The sequence below is a fragment of the Argopecten irradians genome, chromosome 1, assembly GCF_041381155.1.
Source record: "Argopecten irradians isolate NY chromosome 1, Ai_NY, whole genome shotgun sequence".
In the NCBI taxonomy this organism is placed as follows: domain Eukaryota; kingdom Metazoa; phylum Mollusca; class Bivalvia; order Pectinida; family Pectinidae; genus Argopecten; species Argopecten irradians.
Window position 1 is genome coordinate 4,516,326 of NC_091134.1, and position 18,190 is coordinate 4,534,515.

At 35.9% G+C, this 18,190-nt stretch overlaps 2 protein-coding genes across 2 annotated transcripts; both read right to left on the bottom strand.

Annotated features, from left to right (window-relative positions):
- Positions 1-692: 692 nt before the first annotated feature.
- Positions 693-4,664, bottom strand: LOC138309343 (uncharacterized). Its single transcript, XM_069250525.1, has 5 exons — positions 4,521-4,664; positions 2,607-2,693; positions 2,176-2,277; positions 1,176-1,351; positions 693-753 (listed from the first exon to the last, which is right to left on the bottom strand). Exons 1-4 carry the CDS (start codon positions 4,569-4,571, stop codon positions 1,178-1,180), a joined length of 414 nt encoding a protein of 137 aa, XP_069106626.1. The 5' UTR covers positions 4,572-4,664; the 3' UTR covers positions 693-753; positions 1,176-1,177.
- A 6,310-nt stretch (positions 4,665-10,974) lies between these two features.
- On the bottom strand, positions 10,975-17,345 carry LOC138315693 (uncharacterized). The gene is made up of 5 exons (XM_069256913.1): positions 17,196-17,345; positions 16,963-17,037; positions 16,066-16,167; positions 15,283-15,460; positions 10,975-11,069 (listed from the first exon to the last, which is right to left on the bottom strand). Exons 1-4 carry the CDS (start codon positions 17,244-17,246, stop codon positions 15,302-15,304), a joined length of 387 nt encoding a protein of 128 aa, XP_069113014.1. The 5' UTR covers positions 17,247-17,345; the 3' UTR covers positions 10,975-11,069; positions 15,283-15,301.
- Between the last annotated feature and the right edge of the window lie 845 nt (positions 17,346-18,190).

Sequence of the window (18,190 nt, forward strand, 5' to 3'; positions counted from 1 at the left end):
TCTGTCATAAATCCACACTATAAGTGACAGTGACGATTAATTTCAATTTCATCTTATACATAATTCATCAATAATTACATAAAGTGTCGCACCAATGTCCGTATTAACTTTATGTCCTAGGATGCCGACAATCGATTGACGCGACTACAATATCACATCGACCCTTCAAACAAACCATTTTCATCTACTGAAATGTATAAAGGGACAATTACATTTTCGCACTCGGAATGAATATTAATGAGATATTGTGTATTTGTTTTATCGTGGAAGCGTGTATGTATAAAATAGGAGACATATTCGAACTAATCCTATAGCAAGGTACCACAGTCTCCATATACGGACACAATAGAAAGACGACAGCAAGGCTCCCTATTCTTAACGGTGCTGTTATGAGCTGAAATCAAGAAGCCTGCCGACAACCATATGGCTTCAACATCAGACAAATTTCCGAATTAGCTGCATGTTATTAGTTGATATATCCAAGGAAACGTGGAGGAGTTGAAAAAAATATCATATTGAAAATAAACAAATGACGATTGGTGCATTCACCTAAAACGACCTGAATTTTAGCGATTGCATTCATTGGAAAAATGCGACGATATTTACAAAAGAATTCCTTTTGTGTTAATAGTATCCATTTCAGTTAATAAATGAAGATACTTTCATCAAATGACAGATATAAATTAATCACAAAGGTTATATACTTTTTTTATTTCCATAATGCTCACAACACGAAAATGAAGACCTGTGAACCTGCAAAAGAGAAAAAAACCAATAAGGATATAACTACAATCTAATGTCAACTAATAACATTGGAATGAGTAAATCAGCCTGTTTAAATATACTCGATGAAATCATAGAAAATACGTAGAGGATATTAAATGAAACCCAATATCAAGAAGCATTTTAACCTTTTCTAGAGCTACATTGATGTATACGTTAAACATTCTTAAACATATGATATTTAGGGTTTTTAATTGAAAAACAAACTGTTTTTAAAATCTTATTTTCTAAAACGCAATTCTGTTGAGACTGCGATGTGACGTCATTGTATTGTAACAGCATAATTGTATTATAACATCATAATCACTGCCTTGTTTTAGCAGCTGCGTAATACATCCGCTGCTGCCAATACTGTTGTCAACATAACGTCCCCGATAATTCTCTGTACTTACAGCTAGTTTTCTGGGGAGGACACACCAACTGTTGTACCAGAGGTTCCAGTAGACTGAGCGCCAACCATAAACATTTTATCACCATGGCATGCCATACTGATAATACGGGAGTGCTTCTCCAGCTGAGCATCGGTCAGTGGTGTCTCTGCACCAGACATCATGGCCATCATTTTGAGCTGTTATAGATTAAAATCTCAGGTTAATAACCGTTCTTTCATGATATTATGGCGAGCAGGAGGCTTGTATTGGGAAATCAAAGGAGATATTATCAAGTTGAGAAAAAAATGTAAAACAGTATTTGCTTGAAAAAGTTACAAAAAAGTTAGAGTGTATTGAAATTATGAAGTTATTGCTATATTGAGTTTATCAAAAAGCGTCCATTTGCACATGAACATGAAAAATAAAAGTATATGATAATGAAAACGAAAGTATAATAAAAAAAACGAACATCGGAGGTAAATATGCGATACTCTATATGTATTCTATTTGGCTTTGCCTCGTCCAGTACAACTTTTTGTGTATTCACTATATTTCCGCATCACGTCTGTGATGCACTAAAAGGTATTGCTATAAATAGTTGTTAATATTGTATCTAATATGACCATTTCAAAAGGCGATATCTGCATTTTTATGATGATAGAATAAATGGAATTGTCGTCTGTTTATGGATAAAATATCTGAAATATATCACCAAACAGAACAACAATATCTGATACAAGACTCAGGGCAGAAAGGATGAGGATGTTCCTTGAAATGTCCTTGAGCCATATCATCGTTTCGTTAATATCATATCATTGTATTTGCTTTATCAATAGAGATCAAATATTGGTGATCTGTATGAATTTAAAGATCTGAGAGGGAAGTCACCCATGAGTTACCCTGCAGTTGAAAATTAAAAGTGTACCTAGTTTAGCTCAATTACATTTTAGCACAGAACTGGTTTGGATTTATATTGAATAAAATTGATATGTAAATAGTTTTATACAAATGAATCCCGTACCTCTAGGCGTTCCATTCCGGTTGGTGAGTGTACGTAGGTCTCTTGGCTTCCTTCCATTGGCATGAAATAGCAGGTGTGGGAAGTGGAAGCAATCAGGTAATGCTGTTGTTTAGAGTTTGAAATGAATGCGATTCTTAAAAATACCTTGCACACTTTTAGAACACGTGTATCGCAGGAGAATATTGGTTTGATAAACCACAAAAATCTTAAAAAATAACGTCTGTAAACAGTTAGTATCATTACATGGATGAACAGATATCATAAGTAATGTGATAATTACACAAATTGTTAATTATATGGTATTGGAAACTAAAATAATTTTGTTATGGTAAAACTATCAAATAATCGTTATTTTAATCAAGGTTGAGTGATAAATGTAACATACGTCACAAATGGACATCAATTTACACACGTAGCACTGAATCACTTACCGTAGCGGGATCGTAGATAAAGCTAACACTTCCTTGTTCCGGGTGAGCATGAGTTCCTCCTTGATGGAAACCACCATGGTGGTGAATCTGGTAACAAATCATCATTTGTATATACAAATTATATCGCATTTCATATTCCTCTTCATTTTTAAACAGTTAACTGCCGAGTTCACCTGGGAAATGTTTGTGATGGATTTTGTCTTGAAAACTATTTCGATTAAAGAGGATTCCGCTAGAACTTGTAGTAAAGAACATCACGTTCAAGGGCTAGTTTAAGATACAGAACGTATATTATAGGGTTAAATATGCCATTGTTGATTCGCTCTATTGTAAGATTTAGTTATTTAAAGCCATATTTTTCTACGTTGAATACACGAGTTAATTCTTGGCTCAAAGTGGTTAATCTGTTTGCTCATACTTAAAAATATGATACGATAGTACGATAGTAATTGATGAATTCTATCAACACCTAATATAGTTCTAGACCACCTTTTCTTTATAAACTCGCATATATTACTTCCTGTCATTGATATGTTAAGACGAGAAGAAGGTAATTCCTAACACCTAGAAAGCTTTGAAAATTATAAAAAAATGCTACCGTTACTAAATGATGTCCGATGATAATAAAACGTAAACAAATGCTGCTGTTTTAGTAGTCATAATTGATATCCAATGTCGATTGGTATATTTTTGAGGATTAATCGAATTTTTCTCTACCTAGAGGGTGTGACAACAAAATCACAACCCGAGGGATAATTCATAAACGTCCAACCCGAGACTTGCCGAGGGTTGTGATTTTTTTTCTCCCACATACTCCAGAAAAAGAAGAGATAATAACCTATATAGAAGTATTTTCACCGTGACATGAGCATGGTCACATCGCCTGCACGTCAATATTGATGACGTCATCGACAATGCACGCCACAGTCAGACCGCATGAAGTCATGAGGTCACGTAATTGTCTTCAGGTTCAAAAGGTTAGCGCGCGCAATCTGTCATATCCTAGGGGTTGACAGAGAAATCTTTAACGCCTAAAACCGGTGGCAAATCAGTGAATGGTGGGAAATAAATATTCAACTTGTTCGGTTAACATTAGTGTGTCTTTTCAGTATTTACAGTAAACACTCTACCTTCCGTTGTTACCGAAACTGCGCATTTTGATCTAAGGAAGCTTCCTTTCGGATTCCTAAAAATTCCCTTTTAGTGACATGCTTATTTCAATGATATGATTGATATAGCAGTTATTATAACAGAAGCCATTTCAATATATCCGTACATTTCCATATTTCATTCAATCAGTTCCATCCTATGCATGTCGAGCTCTAAAGAAATGTTATTTAAATGACATTAAAAGAAAGAAATCTAGCTTGTGAATCACTTGAAGCAAATTCAAGATTTAATCACACGTGAGGTTTCATCAAGAATTGTGTAAGCCTATATGTTTTAATATAGTATTTATCAATTATTATTTTTGATAATTGTACATGCTGCCTTATTGCATGATTGTAAAAGGCGACTAACTTTAGGATCTTATCTTGTCCCCTCTTTCTACCTTGCTTTCTTCTTCCTAATGTCACCCTTTACACCGCCTCACTCTTGGCCTTCTGCTGAGCGTTCGCCCATGTGAGGTATGCTCTGGGCTCTGTCCGCTTGCCGAGACACACCAAAGTCTATCAAAGTGGTAGTTTCTGCTCCTTCTTAGCGCTCAGCATTAAGGGAGTGGGGAGACTGATTCGCCCGTTGTCAGTATAATGTGACCAAGTGGGGTGTATCGCTTAGTGTCTTCGGAGTTCCACTATACTAAGAGACACACCGCGCACTTCATACACGTAGCACACAACATATATAGGAGCCGTGCTTACATGACCCTGGCTGTTAATAGGACGTTAATTAAACAAACAATTGATGACATACCTGCGATGCAGCTACGGCAATCAAAGTGACAGCTGTGACAAGTCCTAACATATTGCGCTGAATTGTCCAAATACAAATCAGTTTCGTTTCCACAGGTATACTTATAGGTATGGACAATGTCTTATCATGATGTTCCTATCTCAGTCAGCTGCAAATGTAGGGCATGATTTGGATCGCTACATCCCGTGAACAAACCATGTAAATGTAAATATCCTACTTCATAAAGTAATTCATGATTGCTTGGTTGAATTTATATATATTCTAAGTTACCGTGCCGCTGACGATCGCCTATTTCTTCGTTTTAACGGAATAATTTGGGATTATTTTAATTTTCGACATGTCAAAAGTAGGGAACTTATCGTTAATTGGGTCACACAGATCTAGCCCAAACTAACAAAATTTTTAAAAAGTGAAAAATAAGAAATTACAAAAAGTGCCCGAATAAAGTCGTTAATTTTTCGTCGTATACACATGTACGTAAACATTTTTCTGTAGTGAAGGATCACTCAAACAGAAAGTACATCACGAGCGAAAAAATGAGGGAAAAAAAGTATACATTCTGTATGTGTATGATAAGAGAAACATATTGACACTATCGACTTCAAAGCAAAATGCTTGTTATTTCAAAAACGTATGCATTCAAATGTAGGTAATGACTGCCCTTCATACTTTCAAGCTAACAAAGCTGTTTTTACGAATTGTACCTCGTGGATTTAGACGTTTTTGGTGTTGACTTTTGGGTGGGTAGTCAATCAAAATGGTCTGCATTGTGTATAGACGAGTGTTTATAGAAGATAGGTAAAATTACTTGCTACACTTGTATTTATGACAAATGTATATTTATTAGTATATCAATGGAATCACTATCGTTTATGATTTCGGAAATTGAAAATGATGATTTAATGTAAATTAATAAAAGCTATTTAAGTCAATTTCAAATACAGTTGATATTAGGTTTTATAGCTTTAGTACAAAATCTTTGGTTTTGGAACATCGCGTATCCAGGATTTTACATTTAACATGATGATTTACAATGAAAACCCGTTAACATAATGATCACTGGTTCGATATCCGTCAATTTACAATATTACATAATTCAGAATGAATATACGCGTACACGTGTACGCACATGTACTGGACACGCGGTTAAACGATAATGTGATCTCGCGATCCCTTTGAAAAAGCTATTGTGAAAGGTCACGGACTATACTTAGATCATATTCGATGAAATTGCCCTTGTGACATTTCCTAAATGCACATACACATGTATTGTTGTATAATGGCCTCACTCATGTCGTTTTTAAAGATTTGATATTTAATTTCAGTATACTACAGTCGTGTATAGATTGGAATTTTGACCAAAATTAGTAATTAGTGATTAGATTAGTAAGATAATGAATGACCGAATGCTATAACAGTACTTACAATTACTCGGCGTATTGGTGATAACGCCCGACTTGTGTCCGAGATGATAAAATTTACGTTTTTACATTTTCTAGTACTCTGCATATAGAAACTATCGTTCAATTATTCATTGCTTTTATTGCTACTATGAAACCTCGAACAGGAAATAGCGAATTTGTATTATCATTTTTCAATCATTGAATCGTTACCTAACAACGACTATTGCCATTCACGAAATATTTCTTCAGCTGCAAACAACCGAAACATGAATCAAAACATTTGTAATGCTATGTTGTAACTCTTTAAATACCTACGTCGTACGTGTTAGACTATACACCAAATGAAACTCTCTATCTCATCAAACTGCTTAATGATGTTTGGAAATATCAGTTCCAATTTACTTCAAAATATAACACTTTTGTTACCAAGGAAACGCTAGATATATATCATATAGGCTCGAAAATGCTACTGCAGTGCTCAATAATGTAAACAAATTATACTTAGATTCGTGTAGAGAATGATAAGGCAATATCTCCTAACATGAATTTCGGGTCAAGAAATTATGGTCAATTTCAGGTCAATTTTCACCTTAAATTCTGGTCAATTTTAGGGTCGGAAATTTTGCCTATGTAGTACATTGTCAATTCAACGCAACTTCCACACGCGCTTTAAAAGACAACAAAATATTCTAGATAGGAACGTCTTGGCTGTTTTCTCTGTTTTTGGTGTTTGACTCAAAAATAAATCAAACTCTCTTTTCCGAGAGCCGATCCATGTAATATAACATTATTGTTGAAATGAGAAAAATAACAGTAAATGTAAACATCAAGACAAAAACAAATTTTAAAGGGATAGGGGGCAACAAACAGACACTTTTTGATTCTTATTATGTTGCAGAATACATCTTTCAAAATCAACATAGTTTATTGCATAACGAAGTGTCATCTCCATTGGGTTGTTTATGAAAGAAATTGGTTTCAAATTTCCTAATTTCAAAAGTACAATGTCAAGGTTATAAACCAGAATTCAGGTCAAGTGCTAGTTAAAATAACCGATAACAATAGATAACAATCTATGGTTCTTTTGATATCAATGTCGGCTTATATCGGACACAGAAACCTATATGGAGCCAGATTAACACTTATCGATAAATGAGATACCTGAGCAATACCAGAGAAGATTAAGTCGGCTGGATCACCTTCTTTCTCTCTTTGTTGCAAGGGAAATCTTGAACATATGAATTCTTACGTTAGGGTCCAGCAGAAGATCATGAACTAACGTTGCTCCCAGATTTGCGGTGTGATGTTTCCTTCGACGTGTTTCTGTTACAATGTCTGTCTTGATTGAGATTGTATTGGTCCTGAGTTATTATATTGAGAGTTTTCCTATATGGTTACCAAATTGAAAGTTAATTAATATTATGAGGTATCAATTCCCTTTCAACCAGGACATAATACATGTAACGGCTATGCCTTTCCATCATTTACATAGATATAACAGAATTTCTAAATATATTTCAATATAAAACATCGTTCTTGCAAAGTTATTTAGGATGTTATTTCTCTAGAATAGTTGTATTATATGGTATACAATGGTTATTTTACTGAAGTAAATATTGAGCTAGGCTAAGTAACTTGCTATTATTGTTATGTTTATCTAATATAATTTACTTACCGGTTCTGAGGAAATAATGATTTAAACACAGAGAGTACCAGGTAAGTATCGCATCCAATAATATAGCTTAATTTATCATATTTTACTTAATATTCCACATCGTACATTTCTATGCAACTCTACGAGCATCTGCTCCGCCATATTGTTTACTTTACATTCGGATCTCTCGGATTTTATCCATATCACTGTTAAAGAGTTCCGAGTTTAATTACGTCATCAATTTCTATAATTGACCAATCAGAATTAGGGGCGGGAAAATTTTACTATAAAAGTTGAGACCCGCGGAATTTTCGAGGAGAGCGATTTACTCCTCTCAAGCGATAACTTGAATCTCTCAAGTTAGCCTTCAATACCTTGTGCAGATCATACCCCCGTGCAATACAAAGATGGGACGTGACGAGCAGGTGATTATTAGAGTTCTTGTATAAAGAACAATTATAATAATCAATGAAATTCACTTTGTAAACAAACCTTTAGATCCGATCGCCATTTTTATTCTCCAATTCCCAAGTTCCATAGTAATTTCTTACAATAAAAGTATTAGTTTTATAAAAACGGTACTCTCATATCCTCGGAGTCGGTAACTATATAGATATTATCTAATTTGGAAATTTCGCCAAAATTCGCCAATATTCGCCAATAATCGCCAACAGTGTCCATGTTATAGAGATAAGATATATTAGTATTTTCTACCTTGTGAAATTGTGTTTATCCTAATCCTTAATAAAATTTATTATCAGAATAGAAATTCTGACTGATCTTGGGTTATCTTTTGAGTAAAATTACTTAATTTAAAACGAAGTATACCAAAAGCCAGGACCAGATGGACCCGGGACACGTCGAGCAAAGATCTACAAACATAGAAAATGGAACGAGGAATAGCAGACGTGACATACAATATAGATACAAACGGGTTATCGTCTGCTCCATGTGTGTAATGAGTGTTCTCTTTAGATAAATATGCTTATGTGCCGACATGAATTAAAATAAAATCTGGGTTTTTTTTCCTGTGATATTCCACACAGAAAAAAAATCAAAATAATTTCGAAAAAAAGCAAATGTATTATCAACACACATTGAATGGAAACATTTAGAATTTTTGTTCAAGGGAATCTTATGTTGTGAAATATGAAATTGAATTAAGAAGAAAGGCGCTTAAATTTATCATCGCTAGTTAATTTTCTGTTTCTACTTGATAACACATCTGCCTCTTCCATGTATAGCAAAATCTATCATAGCAATGGCCTCTGTATGAAGGCCACCTGCATCAAAATACCACTTTCAATAAATTTACACTACACCATAATCAATTTTTCAACAGGTCAAATAACAAAGTAGACATATGCATTTAAGATGAATGTTTGCTTTATTTGATTTCTGTGTTTGTGTCTGAAATACAGGTGTCTGTAGATTTCATTTAAACACCAGCTTACATCGCCACATTTTGATGGTTTGAATTACATTATAATGGTAATCCATATCCTTTTATTGAAATATTGTTTTACTATCAATGGTAACTGACTTCTCTGTAAGATATTTTTTTCCGAGGTCATAGCCCTTTCCTTGAATATTAGTAAAAGCGACCATATGTGCGACAAATGTAATGCTGCATTCTCATGCATCACTTCTTTGATATTGGTATATACATATAATACTGATCCTTCAATACGTCTTTCGAAATAACTTCTAAAAGAAGTATTCGATAGCTATATAACATTATTTTTAGAGGCCTATCACCATTTCTTTCCTTGTTTATTGACTCCGATTACCTACTTCTTGGCCAGTGATATCATATAATGTTTAACCCACCATTTTTTCGTGTTTACGCCTTAAGTTATTGTTTTCGTTCACTTGGTGGTAAAGTTTATGATGTTTGTGATTTTAATGCATTGTTTCTCAGTAGTAATATTCTATGCCTGAGAAGCATCCAAAAATATTATTATAGCTTTTTGTTTTACATTTTAAAAAATTCAGCAAAATATTAGAAAAGGCTTGATGGTTTTTCAGTATTGCAATGATATAAAGGAAATAGTCCCGATTACCTTCAAATGCTATGATCGTTTTAAAGAATTGAACAGTTACTCAAAAAAGATACTTTATCTTTAAGCAAGGTCAGATTAATCTATATTAGATATTGTTTTATATTCTATCTGGTGCAGTTTTCCTAACAATAATAATAACACCCTATGTGAACAAGTAAATATGATTATATTCACATGTTAGTTTTACGTTTGGTTTAACAGGTTGACTATCTATTTGTGTCAGCTATATCTGAATGACTGTCAATCCCGTATCTCTAAGTGAATCAAGCAGCTGCCATACACACGATCTCAGGTCAATGTTTTGTCACTAAATAGACACGGTCTAGATCAAAGTCAAGTTCAATACGACATGATATCATCAAATATTGATGTATCCTATATAAGGTTTATTGTGGGGACATCTCACTAATCAAACTTCATATGTACATATGTATCTGTATAATCAGAATGATTTAGGAATTAGCAACCCTTTCTTTATAGTCTTAAAGATATACACTTATGAATTGACTTCAATACGTAATATGAATTTGCAAAATTGACATGCTCGATCAATTTCTGTTTATGTTTCGTTCAATATATGTAAATGCATTGTAATGCTGCTTTTTTGTCACATCGCAAATACTATCGATTTTGAAAATTGATAGAATTAAACATATGTATTATTGAAAATGCAGACAACAAGAGATTAGGTACAAGTTATTACAATTTATTAACGCTATATACAAGAATCAATAAATATAACTGTTTACACATGTATAGCATCACAAATACAGATTGACATCCATGTTAATTTACTCTTAATCTTTACACTTTATATCTATCAAAATCTATGACTTAATTTTATAACACTGTGCATACATTTAAAGATATTTGAATATTATGGTCTTCGCCAAGATGTGTTTTTTCAAACAAAATTGTTTCTAAATTAATTTCAATACTTACAGTATTAAAATCTTGAATGATAATAGTCTATTCATTTAAGTATAAACGACATTCTAAAACATAGAGAAAAATTATCTGGATTATCAAAACGATTTTCATGAAAAAAGAAATAGAAATAAGGAACTTTATCGATGCCTGGGCATAAAATGCAAGATACATATTTATTTAATTTGCGCTCACCTATTCCGACATAAACATGGCTGATAGGTTGTATGTATGGTTTTAAAGAAGACGTAACAGAGACGGTAGAAAACGAACAATATTGCCCAATACATTCAACAACTCTATTAAAAGGTATAAAGTTAGATGTCAAAGTATAAAGTCTTACCACAGGTTGACAGTTATCAATATCGATAAATAAAAAAGAATTGTTCGATATAAATTCAATACAATTTTAAAGATGTATCCATTTTATTTTGTAATTAAACATTTGAAATTGAATTACAACTATTTTTCTTTTTGGCTTCTTCACAATTATTTGTCATTTCTGCAATGAAAGAAAAATGAATATTGATTAACAAAAAAAAAGACATTTTATTGAAGATGTTTTTTCCCTCGTCATTTCAAGTATCTGGCTCGGTTCTCGCAAACAGATACGAACACATCTTAAATGTTGTGTTATGAATATTCAGTAGTTTAATTATAGACGTTCATTTGATTCCAGTTCTTTGTTTCAATTCAAACATTTTAACAATTGTGTATTATCATACTTGCATAAATAATACATTCTGTAATAAACTTTATGATCTCGTCGTCTTGGATTCCGTAGATTTCCAACCAAACCTATTACATGTAAGGTTATACCATATATAACAGTTAGGGTGAAACTCTGTTATGTAGTGATGTAGAATTTAGGCGTCCGGAACAGTGGTTGGTGGTCGTGAGGCGATAAATTAGTACTTACATTGTACACTGAGGAAACTTTAGGCGCCCAGAACAGTGGTCGGTGGTCGTGAGGCGATAAATTAGTACTTACATTGTACACTGAGGAAACTTTAGGCGTCCGAAACAGTGGTTGGTGGCGTGAGGCGATAAATTAGTACTACATTGTACACTGAGGAAACTTTAGGCGCCCGAAACAGTGGTTGGTGGTCGTGAGCGCGATAAATTAGTACTTACATTGTACACTGAGGAAACTTTAGGCGCCCGAAACAGTGGTTGGTGGTCGTGAGGCGATAAATTAGTACTTACATTGTACACTGAGGAAACTTTAGGCGCCCGAAACAGTGGTTGGTGGTCGTGAGGCGATAAATTAGTTTTACATTGTACACTGAGGAAACTTTAGGCGCCCGGAACAGTGGTTGGTGGTCGTGAGGCGATAAATTAGTACTTACATTGTACACTGAGGAAACTTTAGGCGCCCGAAACAGTGGTTGGTGGTCGTGAGGCGATAAATTAGTACTAACATTGTACACTGAGGAAACTTTAGGCGCCCGAAACAGTGGTTGGTGGTCGTGAGGCGATAAATTAGTACTTACATTGTACACTGAGGAAACTTTAGGCGCCCGGAACAGTGGTTGGTGGTCGTGAGGCGATAAATTAGTACTTACATTGTACACTGAGGAAACTTTAGGCGCCCGAAACAGTGGTTGGTGGTCGTGAGGCGATAAATTAGTACTTACATTGTACACTGAGGAAACTTTAGGCGCCCGAAACAGTGGTTGGTGGTCGTGAGGCGATAAATTAGTACTTACATTGTACACTGAGGAAACTTTAGGCGCCCGAAACAGTGGTTGGTGGTCGTGAGGCGATAAATTAGTACTTACATTGTACACTGAGGAAACTTTAGGCGCCCGAAACAGTGGTTGGTGGTCGTGAGGCGATAAATTAGTTTTACATTGTACACTGAGGAAACTTTAGGCGCCCGAAACAGTGGTTGGTGGTCGTGAGGCGATAAATTAGTATTTACATTGTACACTGAGGAAACTTTAGGGCCCGGAACAGTGGTTGGTGGTCGTGAGTCGATAAATTAGTACTTACATTGTACACTGAGGAAACTTTAGGCGCCCGGAACAGTGGTTGGTGGTCGTGAGGCGATAAATTAGTACTTACATTGTACACTGAGGAAACTTTAGGCGCCCGGAACAGTGGTTGGTGGTCGTGAGGCGATAAATTAGTACTTACATTGTACACTGAGGAAACTTTAGGCGCCCGAAACAGTGGTTGGTGGTCGTGAGGCGATAAATTAGTACTTACATTGTACACTACACTGACGAGACTTTAGGCGCCCCAAACAGTGGTTGGTGGCCGTGAGGCGATAAATTAGTACTTACATTGTACACTGACGAGAAACTTTAGGCGCCCGAAACAGTGGTTGGTGGTCGTGAGGCGATAAATTAGTTTTAACATTGTACACTGAGGAAACTTTAGGCGCCCGAAACAGTGGTTGGTGGCCGTGAGGCGATAAATTAGTATTTACATTGTACACTGAGGAAACTTTAGGTGCCCGGAACAGTGGTTGGTGGTCGTGAGTCGATAAATTGGTACTTACATTGTACACTGAGGAAACTTTAGGCGCCCGGAACAGTGGTTGGTGGTCGTGAGGCGATAAATTAGTACTTACATTGTACATTGAGGAAACTTTAGGCGCCCGAAACAGTGGTTGGTGGTCGTGAGGCGATAAATTAGTACTTACATTGTACACGACTTTAATGGTCGTGAGTCGATAAATTAGTACTTACATTGTACACTGACGAGACTTTAGGCGCCCCAAACAGTGGTTGGTGGCCGTGAGGCGATAAATTAGTACTTACATTGTACACTGCGAGACTTTAGGCGCCCGAAACAGTGGTTGGTGGTCGTGAGGCGATAAATTAGTACTAACATTGTACACTGAGGAAACTTTAGGCGCCCGAAACAGTGGTTTTGGCCGTGAGGCGATAAATTAGTACTTACATTGTACACTGAGGAAACTTTAGGCGCCCGAAACAGTGGTTGGTGGCCGTGAGGCGATAAATTAGTACTTACATTGTACAACTGACGAGACTTTAGGCGCCCGAAACAGTGGTTGGTGGTCGTGAGGCGATAAATTAGTTTTAACATTGTACACTGAGGAAACTTTAGGCGCCCGAAACAGTGGTTGGTGGCCGTGAGGCGATAAATTAGTATTTACATTGTACACTGAGGAAACTTTAGGTGCCCGGAACAGTGGTTGGTGGTCGTGAGTCGATAAATTGGTACTTACATTGTACACTGAGGAAACTTTAGGCGCCCGGAACAGTGGTTGGTGGTCGTGAGGCGATAAATTAGTACTTACATTGTACATTGGGGAAACTTTAGGCGCCCGGAACAGTGGTTGGTGGTTGTGAGGCGATAAATTAGTACTTACATTGTACACTGAGGAAACTTTAGGTGCCCGGAACAGTGGTTGGTGGTCGTGAGTCGATAAATTAGTACTTACATTGTACACTGACGAGACTTTAGGAACCCCAAACAGTGGTTGGTGGCCGTGAGGCGATAAATTAGTACTTACATTGTACACTGACGAGACTTTAGGCGCCCGAAACAGTGGTTGGTGGTCGTGAGGCGATAAATTAGTTTTAACATTGTACACTGAGGAAACTTTAGGGGCCCGAAACAGTGGCTGGTGGCCGTGAGGCGATAAATTAGTATTTACATTGTACACTGAGGAAACTTTAGGTGCCCGGAACAGTGGTTGGTGGTCGTGAGTCGATAAATTGGTACTTACATTGTACACTGAGGAAACTTTAGAGCCCGGAACAGTGGTTGGTGGTCGTGAGGCGATAAATTAGTACTTACATTGTACATTGGGGAAAACTTTAGGCGCCCGGAACAGTGGTTGGTGGTTGTGAGGCGATAAATTAGTACTTACATTGTACACTGAGGAAACTTTAGGCGCCCGAAACAGTGGTTGGTGGTCGTGAGGCGATAAATTAGTACTTACATTGTACACTGAGGAAACTTTAGGCGCCCGGAAACAGTGGTTGGTGGTCGTGAGGCGATAAATTAGTATACTTACATTGTACACTGAGGAAACTTTAGGCGCCCGGAACAGTGGTTGGTGGTCGTGAGGCGATAAATTAGTACTTACATTGTACACTGAGGAAACTTTAGGCGCCCGGAAACAGTGGTTGGTGGTCGTGAGGCGATAAATTAGTACTACATTGTACACTGAGGAAACTTTAGGCGCCCGAAACAGTGGTTGGTGGTCGTGAGGCGATAAATTAGTACTAACATTGTACACTGAGGAAACTTTAGGCGCCCGATAACAGTGGTTGGTGGTCGTGAGGCGATAAATTAGTACTTACATTGTACACTGAGGAAACTTTAGGCGCCCGGAACAGTGGTTGGTGGTCGTGAGGCGATAAATTAGTACTTACATTGTACACTGAGGAAACTTTAGGCGCCCGGAACAGTGGTTGGTGGTCGTGAGGCGATAAATTAGTACTTACATTGTACACTGAGGAAACTTTAGGCGCCCGGAACAGTGGTTGGTGGTCGTGAGGCGATAAATAAGTACTTACATTGTACACTGAGGAGACTTTAGGCGCCCGGAACAGTAGTTGGTGGTCGTGAGGCGATAAATTAGTACTTACATTGTACACTGAGGAAACTTTAGGCGCCCGGAACAGTGGTTGGTGGTCGTGAGGCGATAAATTAGTACTTACATTGTACACTGAGGAAACTTTAGGCGCCCGGAACAGTGGTTGGTGGTCGTGAGGCGATAAATTAGTACTTACATTGTACACTGAGGAGACTTTAGGCGCCCGGAACAGTAGTTGGTGGTCGTGTTGACACTTCACCAACCATATACAAGGTGTGGCTACGACACATGTATTCAATTACGCGACTATGTTGAACCAGTTGATCGGATGTTAATTCATCCTCACCACCACTTATCATCTGTATCATCTTCAGCTGTATATAATATAGTATTATAAATTAAAATCTAGTCTGATGTAATAGAATGATAAAGAATAGTATGAAATAGTATGATATAATATGGTATATTATATAATATAGTATATGATATGACATATTATATTCACGTGAAGCTGATTATTTACGATTTTTCAGAACATTGATATGATCGCAAAAAAGTTAAATTTTGAAAATTTAAATGATAAAATTTCAAATAATTGTTTTCAGTTATATTATCGTATTAGTAATGTTTAGAAATTGATCATAGTCGTGCATTAGAACGTCATAAAAGACAAAATGAATGAGATGGGACCAACAAATTCTATTCCACACAAAACATACAAAACGAAGGTTTACATTTCATAAAATGATGTTAATTGTTATTGCTGCACAAATTGCATTTAAAATAAAATCTACGAGATGTGTTTAGATTCTTATTTGAAGATAACTAATTATTTTGTACATGGTTATAAGTGTTTGTACTTAAATGACTGACCTGGCGTGATTGCTCAAGGACAATATCAACATTGATCTTGAATATAAGCTCTTAACAAGTGCTAGAGTATATGCACAAGCAATAGCAATATGCAATGACAACTTACCTCGGATGATTCTAATCCCGAGTTAGTGTGGACATCGTGCTGCTCGGTGGGGCTAAGGCTCATAAAGTAACAGTTATGGTGAGTTCGTCCTATCAGGTAATGCTGTAAAATAGTTTAATAAATTTTATCACAGAAAACAAGAGATTCCAGACAACACTTTGCTATATGGTATCGGTAATATATGCTGAATACACAAATGCATTTTGAATTTTATCTCACGATAAGGCTCAATGATTCTGTTACGTTTTGCAAAAAATAAAAATCTCGACAACATGTGTATCATCCGCAGCGGAGTAAAGCCCGCGGAAAGGAAAATCAGGAATGGTATGATAAGATTATTGAAAAGAAAAATTAAATAAATATTATTGACCACGAGCTATCCGTCAATATAAATCTTGCAATTGCGATGTGTTTGTTCTATTAATGTGAGCTCGAGTCTATTGCGATAAAGTGATTTCATTGACGTTAAGGATACATGTATATTCAAAGACATCTAAAGTTAATAATAACATATCAATTGTTTGATAATATGCTTCAAATGCGAAGATTATCGGCTCATATTAAAATAGTATGGCATGAGAAGAGGATATATTAACTAGCTACAGAAATGTGTTCACCTGCTGTCTTCTGAAGATTTAAAAAAAACTTACCACGTGTAGTCCGCATATTTTTCATTGGGAAGCTTTACAGCCACTCAATGATACGAAAAATAGTTTCATGTTCATACCATTAAAACATTCGCTTTTATGGGTTCGTGACTAATGTTAGAGTAGAAATGGTTTTATTGCAGATGAAAATCAGGAGTTTGTGAATTTTAATTCAGAAAATAGCTGAAAGAAACATATTCAATACAAAGGCTGTTATTTTTAGTTATCCTAACTAGAATAGATTACTTACAGATTGTGCGTCGTAGTAGAAGGAGAAAGAACCAAGCTCTCCATGCTCATGATGATTACCATGGAGATTGAAAATCTAAAAACAAATATCAAAGCGAATTATTGGTAGGTATAAATGCAAATAAAAATTATATGATTAGTAAGCCAAAACATGGACAAATGTCTTATTAAAATCACATTTTTATTCTCTTCCATTTTGGAACAAGACGACTATTCACGAGATTGGTAACTTACCTGTGCTGCAACACATGTGGCCAAGGCCACTACACAAACTAGTCGGAGCATATATCGTCTTTTGAAATTGAAGTGACAGCTTTGCCCACAGATCACTTATTTTATATATAACACATGCTGTTATCTTGAACGTACGGTCGGCAAATTATTTTTAATATCGAGTGGCGTGATCGTGCAACCTACATTAACGGGGTTTTTTTAGAGTCGCCTACTGTCGGACAACTGCGGTACCAACATTACGTCATCAAATTTTACCGGTTGCTTACATTTGGATGGCACTGAAAGCACGCAATTATTCGCCGATATGATGTTCTACTTTTTAAACTTGTGGACACTCCAAACTAGAAACAAAATTAAAATCTATCCAAATCAATCTGCCGAACATAAAGAACAAGTATCGACTTAATATTGTATGTGGTATTTTGTTTAAACGATCACTGTCACTTCAGAGACAGACAGCGTTTCTTGCTTCTTTGTTCTTTATTCCAATTTTATTTTTTAAGTATCGGCGTCGTAGAGAAAATATTATCGTAATAAAAAGGGAAAGAATATGAATGACGAAAACGAATATAGCAACTAAAGATGACGCAATAAATATCGAATTAATAATCGTAACTATAACTTAAAAGCGATTGAAAAGTGGGATATAATCGAGGTTAAACATTGTAAGAAAAAATTAAACTGTCACTGGGAAAAGTGAATATTCTATGTTTCATATCCTTTATGGACAAAAAAGCCAAAGATTGACACGAGAATTGGGTCTAGGATACCAAGCAAAAATCACACACTTAATTAACAGCATGTACACATAATAACTAGATGTCCACCACAAAGTTTGTCCATTGTCTTCCTTGACCTGAACCCTCCACGAAATCTTTATTTTTTTCCATCAGCGTTCCATACATTACGCAATATATATGGATTGGAATGGAGCTGGGGATACAGGAATGAAACCATTTTTCAATGGATTGTAGCAACTTAGCCAATAAAATCAT

What these genes read in the sequence shown, in the direction of transcription:
- LOC138309343 (XM_069250525.1), bottom strand. Translation starts at nt 4,571, where the DNA reads ATGTTAGGACTTGTCACAGCTGTCACTTTGATTGCCGTAGCTGCATCG. An exon ending in TTATCTACGATCCCGCTACG is followed by an intron (nt 2,278 to 2,606) that starts GTAAGTGATTCA and finishes TCTAAACAACAG; the next exon opens with CATTACCTGATTGCTTCCAC. An exon ending in CCGGAATGGAACGCCTAGAG is followed by an intron (nt 1,352 to 2,175) that starts GTACGGGATTCA and finishes AATCTATAACAG; the next exon opens with CTCAAAATGATGGCCATGAT.
- LOC138315693 (XM_069256913.1), bottom strand. Translation starts at nt 17,246, where the DNA reads ATGCTCCGACTAGTTTGTGTAGTGGCCTTGGCCACATGTGTTGCAGCA. An exon ending in TCTACTACGACGCACAATCT is followed by an intron (nt 16,168 to 16,962) that starts GTAAGTAATCTA and finishes ACTATTTTACAG; the next exon opens with CATTACCTGATAGGACGAAC. An exon ending in CGGGATTAGAATCATCCGAG is followed by an intron (nt 15,461 to 16,065) that starts GTAAGTTGTCAT and finishes TATTATATACAG; the next exon opens with CTGAAGATGATACAGATGAT.